The sequence below is a fragment of the Phyllostomus hastatus genome, unplaced genomic scaffold (assembly GCF_019186645.2).
Source record: "Phyllostomus hastatus isolate PE091 unplaced genomic scaffold, TTU_PhHast_1.1 phas_contig_16, whole genome shotgun sequence".
Lineage (NCBI taxonomy): Eukaryota > Metazoa > Chordata > Mammalia > Chiroptera > Phyllostomidae > Phyllostomus > Phyllostomus hastatus.
Window position 1 is genome coordinate 14223041 of NW_025333643.1, and position 26908 is coordinate 14249948.

The window sequence follows — 26908 nt, forward strand, 5'->3', positions numbered from 1 at the left end:
TCAAAAGCACCCATCTTCAGAAATATTACCCATTAGCTAACTATAGCCCTCATGTGTTGATTTCAGTTATTTAACCTTCTTTACCTCCCAGCCTCCATGCCCCCTGCCCCCATTCCAGTTTAGATATTTATGGTCTTCTTTCTATATCAATGTGTACCTCTTCTTGTTTCTTCTCTCTTTGTTCAATATATCTGTAATAATGCTGCTAGACTATACCTCACCATGCATGGTTTGGTGCAGGTCTAGCATCTCCCATGATTCTTCAATGATCTACCACTATCCCGCCAAATTAGAGATTATATTTACCTTAGTCTCCTGTCCAAGATATTTCAAAATTTGGCCCAAGTTGTATTTCTAGCTCTCTCCTTTTTAATTCCCTTTCAAGAATCTTACATTCTAACCAGAATGCACCAGTTGCAGGTTTCTTCTCTGTACTGAGTGGACATCTGTTGTGTTTTCTGCTTATCTCAAAGTGAAACTACTCTTATGTCTCCCTGGAGGATTAACCCTCTTACCCCCTCAATACAAGCACTTCTGGTGGTGGTATTACACCTCCTGGGGTGGGCATGTGATTCATGCCTATCCAATCACACCCCCTGTCACAATGAGTGAATCCGGAAAGGACATGTGACCCAATCAAAGCCAGAAATGCTGAGACTCTTGCTGGGACTTTTGGGGAAAAGACTCACTTTCAGCTCTTTGAAGTTGTGTGGATGTGAGGCTAGAGCTGCTTTTGCTCTCTTGCTGCTATCAAACAAAAAATCCAACTGAGACTACTTAACTCACAGACACTGGAGCCAAGGGATGAAGTGCAAGAAGCCAAGAACAGGTAGCCATGTTTGTACCCCAGCTCATATCCTATCTGGGGCCACTTTTCCACCTGGATTTTCCACTTACAGAAAGGAACAAACTTGTTCTTGCTTATGTCAAAATTTTCACAATAGAATTCACCTTAAATTATATTATGCCACAGCTATTTCTCTAAGTCCTCTACCTTTTTTTTTGCAGTGTCCAAATTCATTCATCCTTTAGACCCAATTCAAATACTATCTCATCCAATAAACAAACTCTGCTTTCCTGAGCTAAAAGAACTTTCTTCTTTGAGTTTCCAGAGCATTTTATATGTTGGTCTTTTATGACATGTCCATTACCATACTGAAATAGTTTTTTCTTAGATATATAGGCTACCTGCCTATAGGCTATTGGCAACGTTGTCCAACAACAAGGTACTTTGGACAAAGTACTCTGTCTCTGAAAGAGCTGCACACTATGAAAAGAAGCCATCTTTGCTTCCTGGGAGGAAGAGAACAAACCACTGCTGAAGATATGAAAACAAGCCACTGCTACAGATACTAGAAGCTATCAGATCAAGAAGTGATAGAGAAAAAGATGGGGTGTGATAAGGGCACAAGCCAGGCAGAAGCAGCACCACACACAAGAAAGCTAGAAGAACCCAGAAGGCAAGTGTTTAGAAAATCCCATTACTCACACCAGGGCTTCATTTAGCCAAGAATGCCATGAGTATCTGGGTCAGCTACTTTTATACAATCTCTGAATAGCTACTATTAACTGAGTGCTTAGTACACATCAAGCACTGTGCTAAGAGCTTTACAATTATCACCTCAAATAGTCCACAAAATAACTCAATGAATTAGGTATTTTCCTCCCATTTTACAGATGAGAAAACTGAGTCCAGAAAGATGCATATCTTGCTCAAATTCACACAGATAATGTCAGATCCTGAATTTAATATGAAATTACTGCCAATGTGTGAGAAAGCTTTTTTAAAAAGGTACAGGAAGGAGAAAGAGAAGATAAATAGAGTGAACAATGGAAGAGAAATAAGAAAAGGATAGAAAACTGTGGATCACTCATTTGCTTAATCTGTTAACTCTAAGGATGATTAGGAGGTGCAGTCAAAAGTCCAAGAGAAAGAAAGATGAAGAGAAAATTGTGTAGCCTCTGTAAGGGTAAGAGTACAATGGGGGAGATCCATTCAGGGGAAGATTCGTATTAGAGGGTAATAAAGGTGCTCAATAATGAGTTAGGCCTTTCTTACTCATTCAAATGGAATGATTTCAAAGGGAAATCCAAATTTCAGAAAGTAGAGAGTTTGATGTGAACTTATATTAACAACAACAAATTGAATTTGTTCTGGAGACTGTTTCAGCTGGCTCCATGCCAGGACCCCTCTAGATAATTAAGCCAAAGACTCACCAAAGCCTTCAGGAACAAAGCAGTACACTGAAATGCAAACAGTTCCAATAAAAGTTCCAGAAAAGTTTGGGAAATAACTGGTGTATGAAAAAAAGTAAAATTGTAGCAAGGGAATGGTGCTTTTGATAAGGGACAGAAAAAGGCCAGTACATACAGGAAGAAGTAAAAGACACGTTGTAGATATGGCTAGTAATCACCCAGGTGTATACACACTCACTTATCTAATTAGCAAAGATAAAAATGAACACAAATTACTGAGGAACAGGCACTCATAATCACTACTTATGGGGAAAAATTGCATAATTTTTCTGGAGGATAAATAGGTAATGTATATCAAAAGTTCTAAAAATAGCCCTGGCTGTTGTGGCTCAGTGGATTGAGCACCAGAGTGTAAACCAAAGGGTCACTGGTTTGATTCCCAGTCAGGGCACATGTCTGGGCTGCAGGCCAGGTCCCCAGTGGGGGACACTTGAGAGGCAACCACACACTGATGTTTCTCTCCCTTTCTTTCTCCCTCCCTCCCTCTCTGTAAAAATAAATAAAATCTTTTTTAAAAAGCCTAAAATATACAAATGAATCAATTAAAGCAGAAGACACCACCAAACAAGAGGGGTTTTTCTAGGAACACAAAGATGGTTTTACATTTGGAAACGTAGTAATATAATTCAATGCAATAATGACCTAAAGAAAATAAAAATGACATCACCAGCAATACATGCTGAGAAGGCATTTGATAAAATTCAACAATTTCTGATTTTACAAAAGAGTAGTCCAATTTACTGCTTACCACATACCATAGATTTACCCTATGAAATAAAAGTGCCCATTTTATGAATGAAAAAATTGAGGCTAGTAAGTGGCAAATCTTCTACAGTGTAATCACTTAAAACTTAAAAATTCTATAATGGTTCTTTGGTTACATGTATAATTTGTATAAAAAGCTCCTACAAATTAACATTTTAAAAATAAGTGCAAAATAAAAATGGCCTAGGAAATTCACAGAAGCATATACAAATGGCAAGCACACATACCAAAGGAAGCACAAGCTCACTAATAAATAACCTAAGAAACTTAAACTGAAACAATAAGAAAAGGTTGACCACAAAAAAAGGGAGATGTATGAGAAAGCATGTCCCTCCACATCCTTACATGCACTGGATATTTTATGATAAACTTCTACAGTGAAATAAATAAGTTTTTATGTAATCAAAAAGTAACCAAACACTGAAAGGTCATATACCTATGTAAGTTTCCAAAAAGTATTTTTGGGTCTCTCCTTACCCCCTATCCCTACATAAATACCAACCATAGGATGGAAGTAAGCTGAGGTGTGAGGAAGGAGAAATAGTGGCTTGCCCTATGCTTACTTTCTTGCTCTGAGCATCCTTATGTGTGTGTCTGGGGTGAGAGTGAGGGGTAAGAATGGAGAACAAGATTTCAAAGCACTCATCTTTTCCCTAGTTTTATGAGGTAAGAGCTGAGAAGCAACTGATTTCTAAGACAATGGCCTATTATCAATAAATCCAAGCCTCAGGCTCTTTTTGTGATTTATCATCAGTATTAAAATCATAAGACCATGTTTGAACTATGAACACAGAATCTTCAAAAATATAAATGTCACATATTACTTGGGTTTGAGTAAAGCAAAATTTTAATTCTCAATACTTTGAATGTGTGCAATTTGCAATATTCTAAAATTTTGATTAGATTATCGGGAAATGACTAAATCACATTCCATTAAACTCAGAGACCTCAGGTGACCATAGCCAATTTCTAATGTCTCTCATTATATATAGTCTTTTACCTGTAGAAAGCTCAACCGGGCTAGAAAATCTGTGATGTAACTTCCTAGGGGCTTAAGACTTGGGTATGATCGTTTGGCCCATATTTCTGGAACTTTTCCAACAAGCAAACTGCCAGAGAGTGCCTCCAATGCAGAATCCATTACAACCACACCCTTAATAGCTTTTTCAAGGTCCCGTAGACTGTTACGTATAGTTTTAATTAAACTGCAAGAAAAAAAAATATGTCATCAACATATATATGAAATAAATCTCATCATGGAGCCTTTTCAGAAGAAATAGTAGGAATCTCACTCAGCTTTATGAGGGTGTTTCCCAAAGTATAGTCACCTGTACATGGTAATGTAAGGTAATTTTAAGTTATACTTAAATGAACATTTTTCATTTTAATAATAAATACTTTTAAACCATTCTGAATATTTTATTTTGTAATCATCTGTTATTTTCTAAGCATATAGGCATATTTTTATTTTTAAATAAAAAGAGATTATAGTACATGCACTGTTTTGTAATATACAATTTTCATTTAACAATGTGTGATGACCATCTTTCATAGCAATAAATATAAATCTACAACACAAATTTTACTAGCTGTTGATTGTGACTATATGGTTATATTATAATTTACTGAAAATGCTTATTCCTTAAAACATTTATTTTTATTACACATATGTGTTTATTGGAGGAAATTTTGAAGTTAAAAAGCCACAATGTAACAAGTACAAATGAACCATGATCTCACCAGCCATGGTTAATCCATTTAATATTTTAGTTTACAGTTTTCTTACTTTTTTCTAAAAAGGATTTTTCAAAGGGGGAAAACTGAGACAACTGTAATAGCCTAAACAATAAAAGTTTTTTAAAAACCCAAAAATTAAAAAGATATATTTTATTTGTTCAAAAAGTTAAGTAGAGAAATAGAAGATATTTTTAAAAGATCCAAATTGCATTTCTAGACATGAAAAATACAGTATCTGAGATGAAAGTATCACTAGATAAGATTAAAATCAGATTTTATATTGCAAAAGAAGAGATTATTGAACTTGAAGATATAGCACTAGAAACTACCCAAAATGAACAGAAGAAGAAAAAAAGCACAAGAAAAACTGCTCAAAGTCTTAGTGAAAAAAATAAAAATAAAAATGGATTTTTGTTATGTACTATTTTACTTAACAATACAATACTGATGGACATACTTGTATAAAACCATTATTGATGGCTGCATAGAATTCCATTGTACAAAAATAACTGACTTTACATAACCAACAATTAACTGTTATTTGATATTTAGGCTTCTTATTTGGCCATTCAAAACATACTACTATAAACAGTCTTGTAGCTTATTATTTTTTTCAGGTCAAAATTATGCCAAAAAAATGGGTGGTCAAAAGTTATGCAAAATGGACATGATAACATTTTTAAATGTAGTAAATAATACAACTAGCTTTCTGGGTGTTATTGCTTAGGACCAGGATAATTTAAAGAGAATGACTTATGGAAAAATATTATGTAAATAATGTTACAGGTGACTTTAAAATGTGGAAAAAGTTATACAAGTGTTATACAATGGATGAAACTGAGGAAACACTGCGTCACAGCACAAAGTGCATATTCCTTTATGCACTTCCAAATACTTGGGTTCCCACTTAGGCCTAAACTGCTAAGAACGCCATACATATACCTGTTGTGAGGCTTTTAGGCTAGAGGCCTAAGCAACTGAGGGATAATATGTTATTTTATATATATATATGTATGTATATATATATATACATATATATGTTTATATGCTCTTATGAAATACTGAATTAAGGCATTATAGTTTTTTAATGTGTTTTATTTTAAAACAAGTCTAGAAACTCAGATAAACTTGGAAACACTTTAGAAATTCATGACCAAACCGTCTCCATTCTTTAAGCCAGTACCGAATTGTAGGAAATTCAATTAAAAAATATCAAAGCAAATAATCTGTTACCATGAGTTATCTCATCAACCTAGATTGTACTCTGGAAGAAAAGGGAGGTGTATAAGTGTCAAATGGAAGAAAATTGTCAAAAGATGTGACTACACACAGGCCTAATTAATGTTCATTTCATCTTTAGTCCCTGAAAAGAATAGTAATGGATTAATGCGAACTTCTGATTAATGAATATTTTTAACTAGATCTTTTTTCATCATCATTGTTACATTATAAAAGATATCTTCACTACTGGGACAAAAGGTTATGCAATTAAATTATAAATTTAAAAAGGGGCAGAATTCTAAAGAAATGACAGGTTTTGATAAACTTTTCTTAAAATTTTAAGTCAATACCAATATGTCTTTTTATCAATGTTGGTTGGTCACCCCCTGAATCATTGAGGATATAGATCCTTACTTGTTAAATCTTTCCATTTCTTGTACTAACACAGTATTCATGCTCTCTTCATATCTCACAGGATACTTCTGTAGGGCTGATTCAATGTCAAAATCATTTGGTAGCTAAAAAAATAGATTTGCAAGATCACATATTACTCTCAGAATAGATAATTAGTTCCATTCAGCTATAATATTACTGGTAACTAACACGAAGAAGTTACTAAGTGTTAAGTATTGTGCTAACTGCTTTCCATACATTATCTCATTTAATCCTTGGTATTTCTGCTTATGTGGCCATTATTATCTCCATTTACAGATAAGGACATTTAAGTAGAGAGGAAAAGTAACTGCCCAAGGTCACACAGTGATATGTTTAAATCCACAGGTCTCTAACTCCAAGGCCTATGCTGCAGGACATAGCACTTTGGAGTAGATAAACATTTCTGAAAAGTTGTATAATTTCTTTTTGTAAATGGAATCTTATTTTGCATTGATAAAACTGATGTACCATTTTATAACTGTTTTATATTGATTTTCAACCAATTATCGACTGGCTTCAAGTAGTTTAGCTTATGCCACTGTCAAATAATTAATGTATAAATGTAGCAGAATTCCAGGGCATAGAGAGAGAAAAGGCCGCCGAGTGTCTGATTTCTATGAGGTACCTCAGAGATGCTTGAGAAGTGATGAAAGGGACCTTGGGACTGATGATTAAGCCACATGATACTGGAATTCACACTCCTTAAGGGATAAAGAAGTTTCCCAATCAGGGAAGTCCCAAACTAAAAAAGTCGAGCTACTCAGAGTGTATCCAGGTGATGGTCCATGGGTGGTGTAAAAGAATTTTTCTAAGTAACACTAGGTGGTATCATTCAAGGACCCCTTGGCTTAGCATAACCCCTCTACCCCAAACAAGTCCTAGATTCCACTACCCGGTGACTTCCTGTTAGGGGTCTTGTAAATGCCACCATTCAGCAAGGATAAGAACCTTTCCCCACAGAGATAAACCACGGAACTGGTAAAGGGTCAGGATGAGAAAAGGCAAACAACAGAAGAAGTGTTCCAGGAGTAGGGGCTGGAAGAGACTAGTTTGCTCTCACTTAGGGGTCATAGGCATTGATTCTCCCCTCTCTTCTTCAGGGGCCACAGCCAGGTGTATAATGAGTAGGTGCTTAAGGAGTGGTATCAGGAAAGGCTACCTACTTCGAGAGTTTAGGAGTGGTGCTGTCCATGAACTTTCAAGGCAGATGGACTATGGGTCAGATTCTGCTATGTCAGAGTGCCTAACAGTAAAATACACTGAAATATGGGGAAAATTACACTATTTTCCCTGAAGGGGAATTGTGAAGATCTGTGCTTGGGACTATCATCTTTTTTAAAGTTACATTAACTTCTTTATTGAATTTAACATAGAAAAAAGCGTAAGAATAGAGAGTATCATTCCACATTAGCTAGTAGGGCTAACTAAGTACATTGGTCTGTATTATGAAAAACAAAGAGCTCTAACAGCTAATTTAGTGCTGATGTTATCTACCTTTGCCTCCTCACTTTCTAAGGTAAGTTCAGACCATTTCCTCCATTATTAAAAAGGTCTTTGCTTAGAAATGGTAATAAGTTATATAAGTTCATTAGTTCATCCACAAATAAAGTTACTAAGAACATACCATGTGCCCAGCATTACGCAAAGTACTATCTATCTATCTATCTATCTATCTATCTATCTATCTAACAACTGAAGTCAATTCATTAAAAAGGTTGATTTAATATTCCAAGTAATGAAAAGCAAAGGCCTGCAACCAAGATTACTCTATCCAGCAAGGCTCTTAATTAAAATGGAAGGTAAAATAAGGAGCTTCCAGGACAAAAAAAGTCTAGAAGAATACACCTCCTCCAAACCAGCACTACATGACATGCTAAAGGGACTGCTTTAAGAAGCAGAAGAAACACAGTGAGAGAGAGAGGAACACAGGTACAAAGGGAGTAAAATGGGAATGAATAAATACCTATCAATAATAATCTTAAATGTGAATGGATTAAACGTTGCAATCAAAAGACATGGGGTAGCTGAATGGATAAGAAAACATGACCCATACATATACTGCCTACAAGAAACCTACCTCAGAACAAAAGACCTACACAGAATGAAAGTGAAGGGTTGGAAAAAATATTCCAAGCAAATGGTCAGGGAAAAAAAAGCCAGGGTGTCAATACTTGTATCACACAAAATAGACTTCAAAACCAAGGATATAAAGAGAGACACAGAAGGACACTTCATAATCCTCAAGGGAAGAATCCATCAAGAAGACATAAACATTATAAACATATATGCATCCAACATAGGAGCACCCAAATATATAAAGAAAATCTTGGAGGACTTCAAGAAAGATATAGACAGCAACACACTTACAGTAGGGGATTTTAACACTGCACTGTGAACAATGGATAGATCTTTCAAACAAAATATCAACAACAATATTGCCTCTCTGATTAAGTCAGTACACAACTGTCTCCAAAGCCTGTATGTTGTGGTTGGTTAGAGTAATTCTAAGTCGGTGAATTGACAACTCAGGTTCCATGGATGTCTTTCCAGTATCTTTAAAAGTCATGCCTGAAAATGGGCAGAGGACCTGAACAGGCATCTCTCCCAAGAAGACATACAAATGGCAAACAGATATATGAAACAATGTTCAACCTCACTAGCTATTTGGGAGATGCAAAGCAAAACTACCATGAGATACCACCTCACACTTGTTAGGATGGGTATTATCAACAAGACAAGTGATAACCTGTGTTGGCGAGGTTGTGGAGAAAAGGGAACACTCATTCACTGTGAGTTGGAATGTAGGTTAGTACAGCCACTATTGAAAACAGTCTGGTGATTCCTCAAAAATTAAGAATACAGTTACCACATGACCCAGCAATCTCTCTCCTGAGTAATTACCCAACAAACTTAAAAACATGTATTCGCAAAGATATATGCACCCCTATGTACATTGTAGTATTATTCATGGTGGCCAAGACACGGAAACCACCAAAGTGTCCTTCAATAGAGGATTGGATGAAGAAGATGTGGTACATATATACAATGGAACACTAGTCAACCATAAGAAAAGATGAAATACTGCCATTTGTGACAACATGGATGGACATTGAGAATATCATGCTAAGTCAGTCAGAAAAAATGAAGAACCATATGATTTTACTCATATGTGAGATATAAAACTGAAACTTGTGGACACAGACAGCAATGTGGTGGTTCCCAGAGGGGTCAAACCATCGTTTGACCATAGGTGGTATGCATACAATGTACACTTGAAACCTATATGATTCTATTAACCAGTGTCACCCCAATAAATTTAATTTTTAAAAAAGCCTTGGCTGGGTACAGCTTCTTGACTGACTTGTTTCTCAGTGAGAATGCACAGTGGTGAGTCAGGAGCAGGAGCAGGCTGATGGAGCTCCACTGCTGCTACAACCAGTCATCCACAAAGAGCTATGCACAGTACTTTAAATTCACAATCTCTTTAATGTTCGCAAGAACTTACTACCACTGTGTAGCTTTGGACACTAATGTTCAGAAAGGTAAAATATCTCACTCAAGGTCATGATGCTCCTAAATGAAGTTTTCAGATTGCCATTTCAGTACCATTTTGATTTAAATTTATAAGCAACAGATTTTAAAATGTTAAAATGGTATTTTAAACATTACCTTTTTGAGAATATCTTTGGTAATTTCTAGTAGAATCTGGTCAGTACTTCCTGAGGATCCTGTCTGTTTGGAGCCTCCCTGGGTGAGGAGCAAGGACTCAAAGAGAACTTTTGTTTGTTGAAGATCTTTGGAGATATCAACATTTTCATGTAATCCAAATATCTCAGGGTGTTGAGTAAATGGAAGTTGCTACCAAAATAGATTAAGCAAGCATCACATTTTCACTGGATACATTAATTCATAAGGTACACATGTACAGACCAAAGTGGGTTAAAAGTCAACTAAACAAATAACAAAGGAATCAAAATTTTCTAATTTTCAATTATTATTATAAATAAAAGATACTAAAAATTGATTAAAATCATAATACTTATATAACTTGATACATTTCTAGGGAATATTTTACTACTTACTAATTACACTTAAATCTAACCCTATTTTCAGTGGTATTAGTTACCTTAATGAATTCAATGTAATCATTATAGGTGCCTTTGGGAGGTGCAAAATAGTTTCCACTGGGAGAAAACTTATGATGAGGGTTTTCGATTATGTGTAGATTATAAAAGTCAGCCAGCATGGTTAAGAGGAGACGTCTGTCCCAGTCATCTGTCACTCTTCCTCCATAGTTACACTCCCCAGTCAGGTAAGAGATAGCTTCAAATGGAACTGTGTCATATTCATTTATAAATAACTGAAACAAATGATACATAAAATGAGAAAAACAGTCTTTCACTTCATTTCCATTTTAAGGTGGCATTAAATATCTGTCAATCAATAACCTCCGAATACACACAGAAATGGGATTGAAAGAATTATCTTCATGGGTTATCTGTGGGTAAACTTTAGGGGGCCTCATGTCATAAAAGCCCTCATTACAGCAAAAAAAGTAGAAAAGTATTAATATTCTACATTGGTCTAGCTGGGCAAGTTCACTTCCTAGCTTTTGGTTTTCTTAAAAATAGGGATAATACCAACCTTATAGGATTGCTGTGAGAATTAGAATTGATATAAGTAATGTGCCTAGTTCAAAGTCTGAGTTCGTAGGGATTTACAGTGGATCTATCTATCTATCGATCTATTTATTTATTTATTTATTTAGAGGGGCCTGCTGACCACCTGAATGCCTCACATTGTGAGTCTCAACCTCTGTTACAGCCATGGCCTAGGCCTGTGCCCTGGGCTTGGATCCTCAGATGCATCCATCCCAGAATGAACTGGGGTTTGTAAAGCAACAAAGTAGAAACAGCAAAAAAATATTTTTTGATGACCAGAGTGTATGTGGCAGGTATGTGAGCTGCAACATCTAATATTCAACAAGGGTAGAGGTGCTGCTCCTACCAGACGTAGTATGATTCTGGGTATGGCTCTAGATACCTTGGTTCTCCAGCTGTCTTGGTGATTCTGTGATCTACCCAATACTCTTTCAATAAATTCCTTTTCTATTTAAAGTAGACAGCCTGTTTATGTTGACTGATGAGCTGAATTGCAGATTTGACAGAGTGGAGGAGAATAGAGGTTAGTGAAGACCTATATAAAGCCAACATCAAGGGCTCTGCAAAAAGACAGAACCAGGGTCCTTGATGACAACACTATTGCCAAATCAATCAACTCCAGAGCCTATCCTTCCTGTGTACTTTTTATAATGTGAAATAAGTTTATTATGCTTTAATCCAGTTTGAATCAGGTTTTCTATTATTTGTAGCAGAAAATAATCCAGATGAAACCGGTGCTTCATTAAACCATAGTTATAATTACTATTACTATCTACCCATCTGTTAGTGATGTTGGGAGAACTGAATAAGTTATTCTAAGTAACTGTGTGATACACAGTGATCCTCCGTTAGGGTTAGTTCCTGTCTAATTTTACCTGTAACTGTTGAATACTGATACGTAAGTCTGATTCATTAAATCCATATGGAATATTCCAACCAAGAGGACCAAATTTCTTTCTCTCTTGTACAAGTGCATGAAAAAAACAAACTCCAAACAGCAACTTCTCCCACGCCTTTAATATAAAAATTATATAAGAAGAAAAAAATTCTGATCAGATTTTTAAGTTAAATAAGTGATCTTTTTTCATTGTAACATTATGTGATTATATATCTCTAAAAATGACTTAAAACAGACATGCTAACTAAAATAAGGCTTACTATAAAGGTATTAATTTTATGACTTAAAACTTCCAAAGCTAGACAAACTGCAATAATATTAAATGTTATTAAAATGTAACAATTCTACCACTTACCAAAGTATTGGCTAATAATACTTTGGTATTGTTCACAGATATTTATAACTTCAATACTTAGATGATATCCTATAGATTCACTGGAATATGCTTGAGATTACAAGTTCAGGAAAATAATTAATTATTATGAATAAATGCCAAAATATAGTTTCTGATTTTGTGACTTTCCATTTGGAGATTAAAAAAAAATTTATTTATTTATTTTTAGAGGGGAAGAAAAGGAGAAAAACATTGATGTGACAGAGAAACATTGATTGGCTACCTCTTGCACAGGCTCTAACTGCGGACTGAACCCATAACCCAGGCATGTGCCCTGACTAGGAATCAAACCAGTGACCTTTTGCTTTGTGGGATGATGACCAATTAACTGAGCCACACTGATCATGGCTGGAGGTCAATTTTGAAACCACTGTTTAATTACTCTGTCCATGACATCTTCATATGTGTGTGACATGCATGTCACATGGGCCTCTCACTAAGCATGTGTCAGTGCTCTGGAGGATGGCCTCCCATCCCTTTGCGGTCTCCCCAAATAAATTTCAAGTATGCTATGTAGCATGTATTTTAAGTTAGACCATCTCAAACATAACTTGAAATGCAATAAAAATCTATCCAGTTATTTTAATGGGATTCAGTAGCGGAAAGTGTTTCTATACTATTAAAATGAAAGTATACTATGGCTTAACTGAATAGCTGTATTCTTGAAATGTTGTAAATCAAAGCATATTTCACATATACTGGATTAATGCTGTGGTGATACATTTAATAGGGGAAAAACATTTGTCAATGAGAGCAAAAAATAGGTATATTTCCCATGTTTTTTCACATAATGGGTTTCTTAAGGAGGTGATAATTTCTCCACTTTTTTAGCTTGTGCTTCTGAGCCATGAAAGCTCCTATGGTGTCAGAGAAATGTTAGGAACAGAGTACAGAAAGAGACATACTTAGGATGAGATGCTGTGTATCTAAGATGAGTCTGAATGCACAAAGAACTGCTTTCTACAGCTGTGGCTGGATTTAGATAAGGGATGAAGAAATGTATGTGATAAAGGGTATCAGAGGAATCTGTCAGTCTTGTTATCTAGATTCTTAAAAAAAAAACTATAAAGATACAACATGGTGGAATAAGTGAAAGCTACACTAACCTCCTCCTAGGACCAAATTGGAATTACAACTAAATTTTTTTTTAGATTTTATTTTATTTATTTTTTTTAGAGAGGGAAGGGAAGGAGAAAGAGAGAGAGAGAGAAACATCAGTGTGGGGTTGCTGGGGGTCATGGCCTGCAACCCAGGCACGTGCCCCGACTGGGAGTTGAACCTGCGACACTTTGGTTTGCAGCCTGCACTCAATCCACTGAGCTACGCCAGCCAGGCTCTAATACAACTAAATTTTTTAAAGATTTTATTTATTTATTTTTAGAGAGGGAAGGGAGGGAGAAAGAGAGAGAGAAACATCAATGTGCGGTTGCTGGGGATCACGGCCTGCAACCCAGGCATGTATCCTGACTGGGAATTGAACCTGCAACACTACAACTAAATTTTTTAAAAATCATCCTGAATAGCCAACTGAACACTAGCTGGAGAGAAGCCTTATAATTAAAGATAGAAAGAAGAAACCACATCGCTACAAAAAGACTAGTAGGGAGTGTGAAGGCACAAAGGGGTTGGCTGGGCTCCCATGGGCACCAGCTGAAATTCCAGAGGGTTCCCCCTGAGAAGTGCGGGGCCTAAACCCCAACCTAGGCTCCTCAGCATAGAACACCAGAATTGGGAAAGGAACCCAAATAACACCCAGCTGTGAAAAGCAGTGGGGTTTCTGTCACCAGGCAGAGACAGCTAGAGACACAGAAAGCCAATGCACTAAAATTTCATTTGCAACCACTTTCACTTGGCTCTGGCAGTGGGAGGGCAGAGTGGATGGGAGATGCATGAGGAGAGTTTGGAGTTGGTAGCTCTGGGAAGAGAGTGGAAGGATCAACTGCCAGGATCCCTGTGCTAAGTCATTCCCCATACTGCAGAAACCATCTTTCTAGGGCACAGCACTCCCCTCCATGTGACATCAGCCTGATTCATGAGGGAAGCAATAGCCCCACCCACATGAATCCCTCTTGCCCCATCCTGTGGAGCTTAAGCTGAGCTGCAGAGTACATCTTGAGGCTATATCAGTGATTAACCCTAACAGGGAAAACAGATTTCTGGGAGTTCTAAGACTTTAGCTTATATTCCACCAGCCTGGTACTGGTAAAAACCAGCCTAGGTGCTCAGCTTGGTTCTTTCTGCTCATACCCAGGCCCAGCAGTGGGAGCCACATGCTGTGGATTGCTGATAGCTCCAAACAGGTTCCCCAGGGCCAATCATAGGCAGCATCTGACACAAATCTGCACCAGAGTATTTGCAGATCTACCAGATCATAGAAACAAATACAAAGAAGCAGCCAAAATGGGAAACAAAGAAAAGGCCCCAAATGAAAGAACAAGATAGTTCTTCAGAAAAAGAACTAAATGAAAAGGAGGCAAGCAATTTATAAGATGTAGAGTTTATAGTAATGATTATACTGAACAGCATGAAAAAAGACATAGGAACTATAAAAAGGGGCAAGTCAGAAATAAAGAATGCAATATCTGAAATAAATAATACACTGGAAGGCTAAAGCAGTTTGTTAACACCAAACCAGTACTGCAACAAATGTTAAAGGGCTTGCTTTAAGAAGAAGAAAAAAAAAGAGGAAAAAAGTCTAACAATAAAATGGCACTATATATGCACTTATCAATAATCATCTGAAATGTAAATGGCTTAAATGCTCCAACCAAAGACATAGGATAGCTGAATGGATAAGAAAACAAGATTCATATATATGCTGTCTCCAAGAGACCCATCTCTGATCAAAAGATACACACAGACTATAAGTAAAGGGATAGAAGAAAGATATATAATGCAAATGGAAAGGACATAAAAGCTGGGGTCACAAGCCCTGGCTGGAGTAGCTCAGTGGATTGAGCATGGGCTGCGAACCAAAGTGCCGCAGGTTCAATTCCCAGTCAGGGCACATGCCTGGGTTGCAGGCCACGTCCCCAGGGGGGCTATGTGAGAGGCAACCACACATTGATGTTTCTCTCTCTCTTTCTCCCTCCCTTCCCCTCCCTAAAAATAAATAAACAAAATCTTAAAAAAAAAAGAATGTATCGAAAAAAGCTGGCGTCACAGTACTTATACACAACAAAATAGACTTTAAAACAGAGGCTTAGTAGGAGATAAAGGACACTACATAATGATAAAGGGAACAATCCAACAAGAGGATATAACTCTAATAAACATTTATTCACCCACCATAGGAGCACATAAATATGTAAATCAAATCTTGATGGACATAAAGGGAGAGACTTACGGAAACACAGTCATAGTAGGGGATTTTAACACTCCATTAACTTCAATGGATAGATCTTTCAGACATAAAAGGAACAAGGAGACAGCAGCCATAAATGACACACTAGATTAAATGGACTTAATTGATACCTTCAGAGCATTTCACTCCAAAGCAGCAGAATATACCTATTTTTCCAGTGTATACCAAATGTTTTCTAGGTAGTCCACATGATAGGACACAAATAAGTCTCAATAAATTTAAGAAGATTGAAATCATATCAAGCATCTTCTCTGACTACAATGCTATGAAACTAGAAATCAATCACAAGAACACTGATAAACACACAGAGACATGGAAGTTAAATAACATTAAACAATGAATGAGTCAAAACAATGAAATCAAGAAAGATATCAAAAGATACCTTGAAACAAATGAAAATGAGGATACAACAATCCAAAATCTGTGGGACACTGGGAGAGCAAAACTAAAAGGGAAATTCATAGCATTACAGGCCTATCTCAAAAAAAAAAAAAAAAGAAAAAGCTCAATAAACAATCTAACATTATACTTAAGGGAACTTGAAAAAGTACAAACAAAGCCCAATGTGATTAGAAGGAAGGAAATAATAAACATCAGAGCAGAAATTAACAAAATATATTAGGGACCACTCTGTGTGGTTTCTGAGACTGTAGCCCCATGACAGCAAGCCCTGAAAGGGGCTAGTAAGTCTCCCTAGAAAACCAGGTAAAAATGCAGGTGGCAGACATGACCTGACTCTAACACTGACGGTTCCTGTGGAAATCAGGCCTGATAAATACATTGTATCCTTTGAAGCTTGCGCTGCTTTGTTTTGTATAGCCCTGGTGATATAAACCAGATGTTTAAGTTCAAGGCATAAGGAGTAAACTCCTTAACTCATGAAGTACATCCTAAAGACCCTTTGGCGTCGGCATGACTAAAAGACCCTGACCTATGACAGATCTCTGTGTTCCTTCAATTGTTATCTATAGTACCTGTTTTTGTATGATTATAGCCTTTTTAACATAGATTGATAAGTTATCCATGTATGTTATATACACATACACATACCATTCCCAACAAAAGCCACTTGAGAGAAGGGCTCGGAGTGTTCTCCACTAGAAAGAATCACCACCCCCTTTTCCACTGGAACAGCAAGATAGTTTTGGGGATGACTTATTTCTCATCTGTGGTGGACGGGATGATTCTGCAGGCTGGAGTTCCTCCCATGGCCCAAAGCAAGTAGAAGGAAGGAAATAATAAAGATCAGAGCAGAAATAAACAAAATAGAGTAAAAAAGAAATCATGCAAAAGATCAATGAATCTAAGAGCTGATTCTTTGAAAGATAAACAAGATTGACAAACCTTTAATCAGACTCATCAAGAAAAAAAGAGAGAGGATCTAAATTAATAATATTAGAAATGAAAGAGGAAAAATAACAACTGACACAAAAAATATACAGTGGATTGTAAGAAAATATTATGAACAACTATATGCCAACAAACAGGATGAAATGGCTAAATTCTTAGAAATACACAATATTCTAAAACTAAATCAAGAAGAATCAGAGAATCTGAAGAAATAGATTATACCTAAACTGAAGCAGTAATAAGAAAAAAAACCACAAAACAAAACAACAACAAACCAAAACCCAACAAACAAAAGCCCTGCTCCAGAAGGCTTCACTGGTGAATTTTACCAAACACTCCAAGAAGAACTAACACCTCTCCTTCTCAAATTATGTCATAAAATTCAAGAAGATGGAAGGCTCCTAAACTCATTTTACAAGGCCAGCATTATCCTAATTCCAAAACCAGATAAAGACACTACAAAGAAAGAAAATTATAGGCCAATATCCCTGATGAACATAGATGCTAAAATCCGTAACAACACATTAGCAAATGGAATACAATAATGCATCAAAAAGATCATAAACCATCATCAAGTGGGATTTTATTCTGGGGATGCAGGTTTGGTCCAACATTTGCAAATCAATATATGTGATTCACCATATAAACAAAATGAAGGATAAAAACCACATGATCATATCAACAGATACAGAAAAAGTATTTGATAAAATCCAGCAACCATTTATGATTAAAACTTTCAGCAAAGTGGGAATAGAGGCAACATACCTAAACATAATAAAGGCCATATATGCCAACCCACTGCCAGCATCATATTCAATGGGCAAAAACTACAAATGTTCCCCTTAATATTGGGAACAAGATGAAGATATCCACTGTCACCTCTCTTATTCAACATAGTACTGGAAGTCCTAGCCACAGCAATCAGACAAGATAAAGAAATAAAAGGCATCCGAAATGGGAAGGAAGAAGTAAAACTGTCTTTTTTTGCAGATGACATTATACTGTACATAGAGAACCCCAAAGATTCCACCAAGAAATTACTAGAATGGATAAATGAATTCAGCAAAGTAGCAGGATACAAAAATTAATATCCAGAAATCAGTTGCATTTTTATATGCCAATAACACACTAATAGAAAGGAAAATGAAGAAAAACAATCACATTCATAATTGCTTCAAAAAGAATAAAATACCTAGGAATAAACCTAACCAAGGATATAAAAGACCTGTACATGGAAATTAAGACACTGTATAAAGAAATTGAGAAAGATACAAATAAGTGGAAGCACATACTATGTTCATAGATAGGAAGAATTAAAATCATTAAAATGTCCATACTACTCAAAGCAATCTATAGATTCAACATAATTCCTATTAAGAGTTCAATGAAGTATTTCATAGAACTAGAACAAATATTTCAAAAATTTATATAAAACTATAAAAGCCCCACACAGCAACAGCAATCCTGAGAAAGAACACAGTTGGAATAATCATGCTACCTAATATCAAACTATATTATAAGCCCACAGTAATCAAAACAGCATTGTACTGGTATAAAAACAGACACAAAGATCAATGGAATAGAGCCCAGAAACAAACCCACACCTTTATAGTCAGTTAATATATGATAGAGGAAGCAAGCACATACAATGAGCCAAATATAGTCTATTCAATAAACAGTGTTGGGAAAACTGGGCAGATACATATAAAAAGATGAAACTAGAGTCCTCACTGGTGTAGCTCAGTGGATTGAGCACAGGCCTGTGAACCAAAGGGTTGCTGGTTTGATTCCCAGTCAGGGCATATGCCTGGGTTGTGGGCCAGATCCCCACTAGGGGGCACATAAGACACAACCACACATTGATGTTTCTCTCCCTCTCTCCTTTCCTTCCCCTCTCTCTAAAAATGAATAAATAAAATATTTTAAAATAAGATGGAACTAGATCACCATCTTACTCCATACACAATAAATTCAAAATGGACCACAGACTTATTGTTAAACCCAAAACCATAAAAATCCTAGAAGAAAACATAGGCAGTAAAATCTCAGACATTGTTCATAGCAATATTTTATCAGCAAGGGAAACAAAAGAAAAAAATAAACAAGTGGAACTACATTCAACTAAAAAGTTTTTGCACAGCAAAGGGAATCATCAACAAAATAAAAAGACAACCCACAAAATGGAAGAACAGATTCGCCTATACATCTGATAAGGAGTTCATATCCAAAATTTACAAAGAACTTACAAAATTCCACACCAACAAACAAACAATCCAATTAAAAAATGGGCAAAGGACTTGAACAGACACTTCTCTGAAGAGGACATACGGATGGCCAATAGACATATGAAAAGATGTTCAACATCACTAGTCATCAGAGAAATGCAAATTAAAACCATAAGGAGATATCACTTCACACTGGTTAGAATGGCTATCATCAACAAATCAACAAACAACAGGTGCTGGCAAGGATGTGGACAAGGGGGAACCTTTTTGCACTGTTGGTGGGAATGGAGATTTGTGTAGCCACTGTGGAAAGCTATATGGAGATACCTCAAAAAATTAAAAATAGATCTGCCCTTTGACCCAGCAATTCCACCTCTGGGGATATATCCAAAGAAACCCAAAACACTAATTCAAACGAACATCAACATCCGTGTATTCATTGCAGCATTATTTACAATCACTAAGTTATGGAAGCCGCCCAAGTGTCCATCAGTAGATGAGTGGATGAAACAACTACAGGACATTTACACAATGGAATACTACCAGGCTGAAAAAAGAAAAAAAATTTACCCTTTGCGACAGCATGGATGGACCTGGAGAATATTATGCTAAGTGAAATGAGCCAGTCAGAGAAAGGCAAATACCATATGATTTTACTCATATGTGGAATATAATGAAGAAACTGAATTAATAAGCAAAATAGAGACAGACTCATAGAGAGCAGGATGACATCTATGGGGAGATTCAGGGGTGGAGGGATTGAGCAAAAAGGAAAAGGGACTCATGGACATAAACAACAGTGTGTTAATTGTGGGGCTGGGTATAAGGGAAATAAATGGAAATGGAAAAATACAATAAAAATGATCTATTCTGAAAACATTCAAATATTTAAAAATATATATTGTTTTTTAAAAAACCGTTTCTGAAGGTAGAATTTCCCCTTCACAATATGTGGGGTATTTTTTCTGACTGATTTCAGAATTGCATTTTTCCAGGGTCCATTTTGTGACTAACCCAACGGCATGCAGCAGGCTGGTATCATCATCTACCTAAAGAGGATATCATCAATCCAGCATCAATGGGATATGCCTTTTGGTTATTTTTCTATGAGATGGTGCTAGTTTGTGTTGACTCATCCAAATACCTAAGCAAGGTGATGAAGATATTCACAGTCTTGTCCCTATATGCCTTCTGATTCTTATTTCCCACCAGTCAAGTCAAAATAAGCTACTTGTTGCTCTTTCAACAGCCTTGTCATAATTCTGTGCCTTTAGGCATACTTCTTGTGTCTATTTCAAATGTTACTTCCTCCAAGATGCTTTCTTCAATAGCCAAGAAGAGGCAACCATACAAAAGTGGGAAGAGACAGAGTGACCTGGGTACCAAATCCTGCCTCTAACACTCATAAGCTATATAACTTCAATACTGTATTTTATATGCCTGAGTTTTCTTGTTTAAAAAACAAAGTTGTAATAATAATGCCTATATTACAGGGTTATAAAGTGTATATATTTAAACTACCTGGAACTTGCTGGTGTTCAGTAAGGGAACTTGTTCCCTTTCTCCCCGCCTTTCTTTTCCTTTCTTTGTCCTCTCATAGTTCATAATAGAACTGTGGCAGTGGTTCCCACACTAGTTAACATTTGAATCACCTTGTTACTTGTTTATTTACACCAGCTCTTGAGCTCCATTTTGTACTTAGTGAATCAGAAGCTCCAGGATTGGGCCACTGGCATCTGTAACTTTAATGAGCCCCCTCAGGTTTATGGGTTTTATGGTTAAGCTTGCCTTGAATATATTTCCCTTGATTAGAATGTAAGTTCCATGAAGACAGAGATTTTAATATATTTATGTAACCCATATGTTTATATATTCACCTCCATTTTACCAGGTCTTAGAAGTGTGCCTAGTAAACATTCAAGAAATATTTATTGGATGAACAGACGGATAGATGGTAATATAGAAATGTATTTCTGCCCTTAAGGAAAACACAGCTGAATACAGGGGACAGATATATAAACTGAGAAATGACTAATATATTATCATTGCTACATAATACAAATGCCCAAGATATCAATTTACCTGTGACTATCAAGATCATATTTATTTTTACTAGCCAAATGATGATAGTTCAAATTATTACTGGCCCAATGGTCATAAATTGGCCTTATTAAAAAGTATCCCAGCTATTTCTGGAGGCCTCCAAAGGAGTTTCTTATGTTTCTACAAATAAAAAAAAAGCCAGCTACTGAAAAACCTTAGGGCAGTGATTCTCAAAGTGTGTTTCCAAGACCATCAATATCAGTGTCACCTAGGAATGTGTTATAACTGCAGATTTTTAAGCTCTATCCCAGACCAACTGAGTTAGAAATTCTGGCAGTAGCACTCTGCCAGATGAATGTGATGCTCACTGAGAACCAATTTCACAGGGCATCTACACCCTTTTCCTTCTCTTACCCTAGTTCCCATTTGTTTTACTATCAGAATAATTGCTTAGTGAATAAAAATGATGCTACATGCATGGCAACGGTGCTATCTTTGAATGTTGTACAAATCTCAGTGCTTGGGGTGCCAAAGTTGCTTGCTCATGTTTTAATGCAGGAGAGTGCTGCTTCTCCAACTCTGTGCCATTCTTTATTTTGGTCATCTAAACCCCAAAGCAGCTCTGCTTGTGGTTAGAACCTTTAGAAGTTTCCCTTCTCTTCTTCTGGCTCTCTCAACTCTAATTGCAAGAGCTCAGACCCTGGGTGGGGACCAGACACCACACCTTCTCCATTCTATTAATCTCTCTTCATAGCTAAAACCACAATGTTCTATTCCATTGTTCTCCCAGAATTATAAACAAAATCATCATTCAGAACAAGAGCACATAAAAAGTGTTAAGCAGAAAGAAACTAGTTGGCTTCTAAAGCATTCAATCCTTTATCTTCAGTATCATTGTTTCTCTAGCTCAAATAGGCAAATATGATAAGTATTCTGCAAGTTTTGCAGGTGAGAGCAGTGGATTTTTCCATAGTACTGGTGTTTTCTCCGATGTGGGGAAAGCTCAGTTAAGGTAAACACTCTTGAATTTTCTCCTTCTTGTACTCACTGCAGACGAGGAAACTGATCTATCTGATCAGTAAATTTGAGAAAAGTTAACCAAATACACTTTGCTCAGCTTCTCCCTTTTCTCTCTTTGAAGTGAGATTTCTGTAGGGAGGAATGTCTGTTCCTCTGGCTGGATAAATCTGCTTACTTCTGGGTTCAGTAATATGAATCCCACCTGTACACAGACATAAACTACATCTTCCAACCTCATCTCTATCCACAATTAAGGTTATCATTTGGTTCCCATGTATTCATACTTCTTCCTGTTTCTTAACTGGTAATAATTAGAGCATGGGAAAGGAGTACTATTACTGATACTCCTAAATTCCCCAATACCATGTATAAAACTGTTTACATGGATACATTGAAAAGCATTATTAATATGTCAAAATATTATTGCTATAATTTAAGTTTCATGAAGGTAGATTATTGGGGGAGTCTATTTTAATATCATTGTTTTATACCTAGTACCTAGGACAGTTTCTAACACACTTATTTGTTGAATGAATAAATGATGTGAAAATAAATAGCTATACTTGGGTCTTAATCAAAGACACTAATGGGCTTTGGTTTACAAGCTAAGACACATTCATTTATTCAACAAACATTTATTTGACTGTCTACTACTTGGGAAAAAGAACACGAACTATTGTGAATAAAATGATTGACAAGATAGGTATAATTTCTGTCTTCTCACGAAATGCCTAAAGTTTAACATTATTAAATAAAATATTTATATTTCCATATTTTATCATTATATAAACATATTTTAAAAGCTTCAGAGGCTGAAGATTACCAGTTCCTTTCCCGGGCATCCACTAAAAAACTGAAGATCAGAAACTGGATCAGTGAGATACGATTGGAGGAGATTTAGCCGAAGACCCGTGGGAGGTTCATTAGTCATTTTTACTCCGTTCTGTAGAATTGTTACTGGGAACTAAGACAAAATAAACAGAGAGCATTACTCAAGACAACCAGCTGGAGTCCTAAAAATGCATATACCAGTGGGTTAAAAATAAGCATAAGAGAGGACTCCAGAAATGTTTTTAAAACCTCTTAAAGTTAAGCATTTGAAGCTTGATTAAGATATATAATGTAAGAGATAACTACATAAATGTGTGGAACTCCATAGGAAATAAACGTACTTTTGGAGTTGGATAACTTGTGAGCCATAGCCTAAAGGATGAGTTACAGACTTCAGGGCTAAAGTCTTCACATATTTTCTCCAACATGGGCATCCAGGAGACAGCAAGGTGACAGTTCTGTAGACAAACCCAAGTTCCTTCTTCTATTGCTGCTTTAATCATTTTTGTTGCAATTGGTCCTTGTCCCTGTCCCAGTGAAATAGCTTGAAATTTATTTCCAGACATAGCTTTATCATTTGCAAATTTCAGCAGGCCTAAGAGGGCACAAAATATATGGCTTTACTGCTTACTCTAAAATGATAAAATATGCCTTATATTTCAATAATAGGTATTAATTGGAAAATTTTAGTGACCCTTTCTTATAAATACCATATTTACTGATTTACAGTCATAAAATTTGACATTAAGCATATTTTAGTTATAATTTCTTTAAAGTTGATAGTATGTACACTTACTGGCCATGGGATCTGCTCCTGGAGATAGCACAAAAATTAAGGGGCTGGTGCAGTTTGAATCCAAGTAACTCTTTGTCAAATCAAATGGTGGAGGCTCTACAAACTTTTTCCCCAGTTTGTCAGTTACATAATTTGTTATAGCTAAAGTTATCTGTTAAGAGAGGAAAGATATGATCTTTAGAGTAATTTTTATTTTACATAACAGCCTTATTACTGAAAACTAAGAGTAAAATATGAGTTTAACAGCCAAGAAATGCATGCAGGGTATCATTAAAAGCGTATAAATTGATGAGACAAGACTAACAATCCAAAAGAAAAATTGGCAAGAAAGATGAACAATTTATAGAAATGAACTAGAAATGGATCTTACACATATGAAGAGATGTTCAATCTCATTCAATAGAGCAGAGACCACAAACCGTCCCTCTCCTTTGTCTCCTTTTGGTAATAGAACCCCAAGTTTTCCCAACCTGTCTTGAAGCTTGATGTGGCCATGTGACTAAGTTTTGGCCAGAGAAATACAAACAGAAATTATAAGTGGAGATTCCAGATCTTATTTTTTGTAAGAAAGCTGCTTGCCTTCAACACTCTTTTTCTCTTCAACAGATGTTGTTTCATGAGCCCCACTCTAGGGGACTTCTCTAGAGAGAAGGAACTTGAATCTCTAAAATGATTTCAAGAACTGAGCTAGCCAGCCAGCCCTCAAGCATTTGCTCTGGGCTGTTTGAAGAGAAATTAATTAATTTCACTTTTATTTAAGCTACTGTATTTTGGGTCTCTTTGTTACAGCAGCTTAGTTTATACCTAAAACTCATAAATATAAATTATAACTATACTTAGATACCATTTTCACTTATCAGACTGTTATATAAACGGAACAAAGATAACCTCTGTGCATTCACTCCTAGATTGTTTATTTCTTCACTACACAGCTGAAACCTGTTAGCTCAAAAGCCCATCAGCACCAAACTCAAAATTTTACATATTCAGTTGTTTTAAATTAAACATAGCCCAAATAATCAGATTTTTAGCCATTTAGAGCCTGTCTAAATGTTGGCTGCACCACATATCTACTAGTCATAGATAAAATAAACCCCAGGACATTAAGACCCTAAGAGTCTGCTGCCCTTCTGAACTCTGATCCAGAGACTCCCAGCTGCCAGTGTTGCTAAGCAACACTACCTAGACATCCCATAAGCCCCCTCTCTTTTGAGAGTTTCCTAACCCCCTTCCCCTTAGAGTAGCGAACACCCCCCACCCTACCCACCATTCCAGGCTTTTTGACAGACTCCTGCTGTGAGAGACTTCTCCCTTTCCAACTTGCAGACGGGTCAAAGCATCATCCAATGATGTTCATGTGTGCTAGTGCCACCTCGTGGTCATATCTTTTTCTTTCATTAGCCCCCAATTCCTCAAACTCTCTGCACAAATTGTCAAAGACCCAAAAGTTTGGCAATATACTGTATGGGAAAAAGTACGGATTCAAAGACATTTTCATCTACTGCTGTGAAAGAGTAACCTGTTATAATTTTCATGGAGGGCAATTTGACAATATCCATAAAATTATCAATGGGCAAATCCTCTGACCCAGCAATTTTATTCCCAGAACTTTGTTCTGAGAGAATGTTGCACATGTGGGAAATGACTTTTGAATAAGGTTATTCACTGCAGCATTTTTATAGTAGGAAATATTTAGATATTGTAAAGATCCATCAATAGGAACTGGTTAAAGAAATCATGGTGTAATCATACAATGAAATACTATGCAAAAGAATGAGAAAGCTCTTTATGAACTGATAGAAAATAAAAATATGTAAAACAGTGGATGCTACCATTTGTATTAAGAATGAATGGGGCCCTGGCCAGTGTGGCTTGGTTGGTTGGATGTCATCCTGTAAACCAAAAGGTCAAAGGTTTGATTCTCTGTCAGGGCATATGCCTAGCTTTCGGGTTTGATCCCTGGTCCAGGGCATGTATGAAAAGCAACCAATTGATGTTTCTCTCTCACATTGATGTTTTTCTTCCTCTCTCTCTCCTTCTCTTACCCTCTCTCTAAAATCAGTAAGCATGTCCTTGGGTGAGAATTTTAAAAAACCAAATAAATGGGGAAATTACATGTATGCATAACAAAGAGCAGATGGCATTAATTGCCTGAAGGGAAGGATGTTGAGTAACTCAGAGATGAAGACTAGAGGTACACTTTTCACTGGATTCATATATTCATGTGATTCAAAACAGTGTTTCTATTCTGAACCACAGCAATATGTTACTTATAAATTACATTAAAGTTCATAAAAATAAAAGGCTATTCCTCAACATCAGCAGCAGCAAGTAAGTACAAAAGGTATTGGGTATTATCTTCTAAATGCCAAACAACATTTCTAAAATGAAAACTGTAGGAATTCAGTGAAAAGAGGAGAGAGAATCAAAGGTGGCTGCAGTCCTGAAAGGTTATGGAATAGATGAGAAGAAATAATGGAGCTTTATACATAATTTTGTGCAGTTGTGAGCAATTCTGTAGTTTGAAACAGTGTAAGTTTCAAGGTGAACATAACAAAGGAATGTCAGAAAAGAGGTCTGATTAGTCAAGGTAACAAGACTATCAAGCTGTATTTTTGTTATTATTCTATAGGTATTAAAAGTCCAAGCACACTGGTGGTGGGAATGCAGACTGGTGCAGCCACTGTGGAAAGCAGTATGGAATTTTATCGAAAAACTAAAAGTAGAATTGCTGTTTGATACAGCAGTTCCACTGCTGGGATTATACCCTAAGAACCCTGAAACACCAAATCAAAAGGACCTATGCACCCCAATGTTCATATCAACATTGTTTACAAAAGTCAAGTGCTGAAAACAGCCTAAGTGCCCATCAGTAAATGAGTGGATCAAAAAACTATGGTGCATTTACACGA

The 26908-nt window shown here is 36.3% G+C and overlaps 1 protein-coding gene across 1 annotated transcript in view; it reads right to left on the reverse strand.

The window, feature by feature from the left end:
• The window catches only part of DNAH12 (dynein axonemal heavy chain 12), a 263016-nt gene that overhangs the window by 3334 nt on the left and 232774 nt on the right, over nucleotides 1-26908 (reverse strand). The window contains exons 62-69 of the mRNA XM_045831904.1: nucleotides 23997-24147; nucleotides 23542-23795; nucleotides 23193-23333; nucleotides 11951-12088; nucleotides 10541-10774; nucleotides 10084-10272; nucleotides 6394-6497; nucleotides 4022-4226 (exon numbers count right to left, since the gene is read on the reverse strand). Of these exons, the coding sequence (XP_045687860.1) occupies nucleotides 4022-4226; nucleotides 6394-6497; nucleotides 10084-10272; nucleotides 10541-10774; nucleotides 11951-12088; nucleotides 23193-23333; nucleotides 23542-23795; nucleotides 23997-24147 (1416 nt within the window). The remainder of the gene's footprint in view (nucleotides 1-4021; nucleotides 4227-6393; nucleotides 6498-10083; nucleotides 10273-10540; nucleotides 10775-11950; nucleotides 12089-23192; nucleotides 23334-23541; nucleotides 23796-23996; nucleotides 24148-26908) is intronic.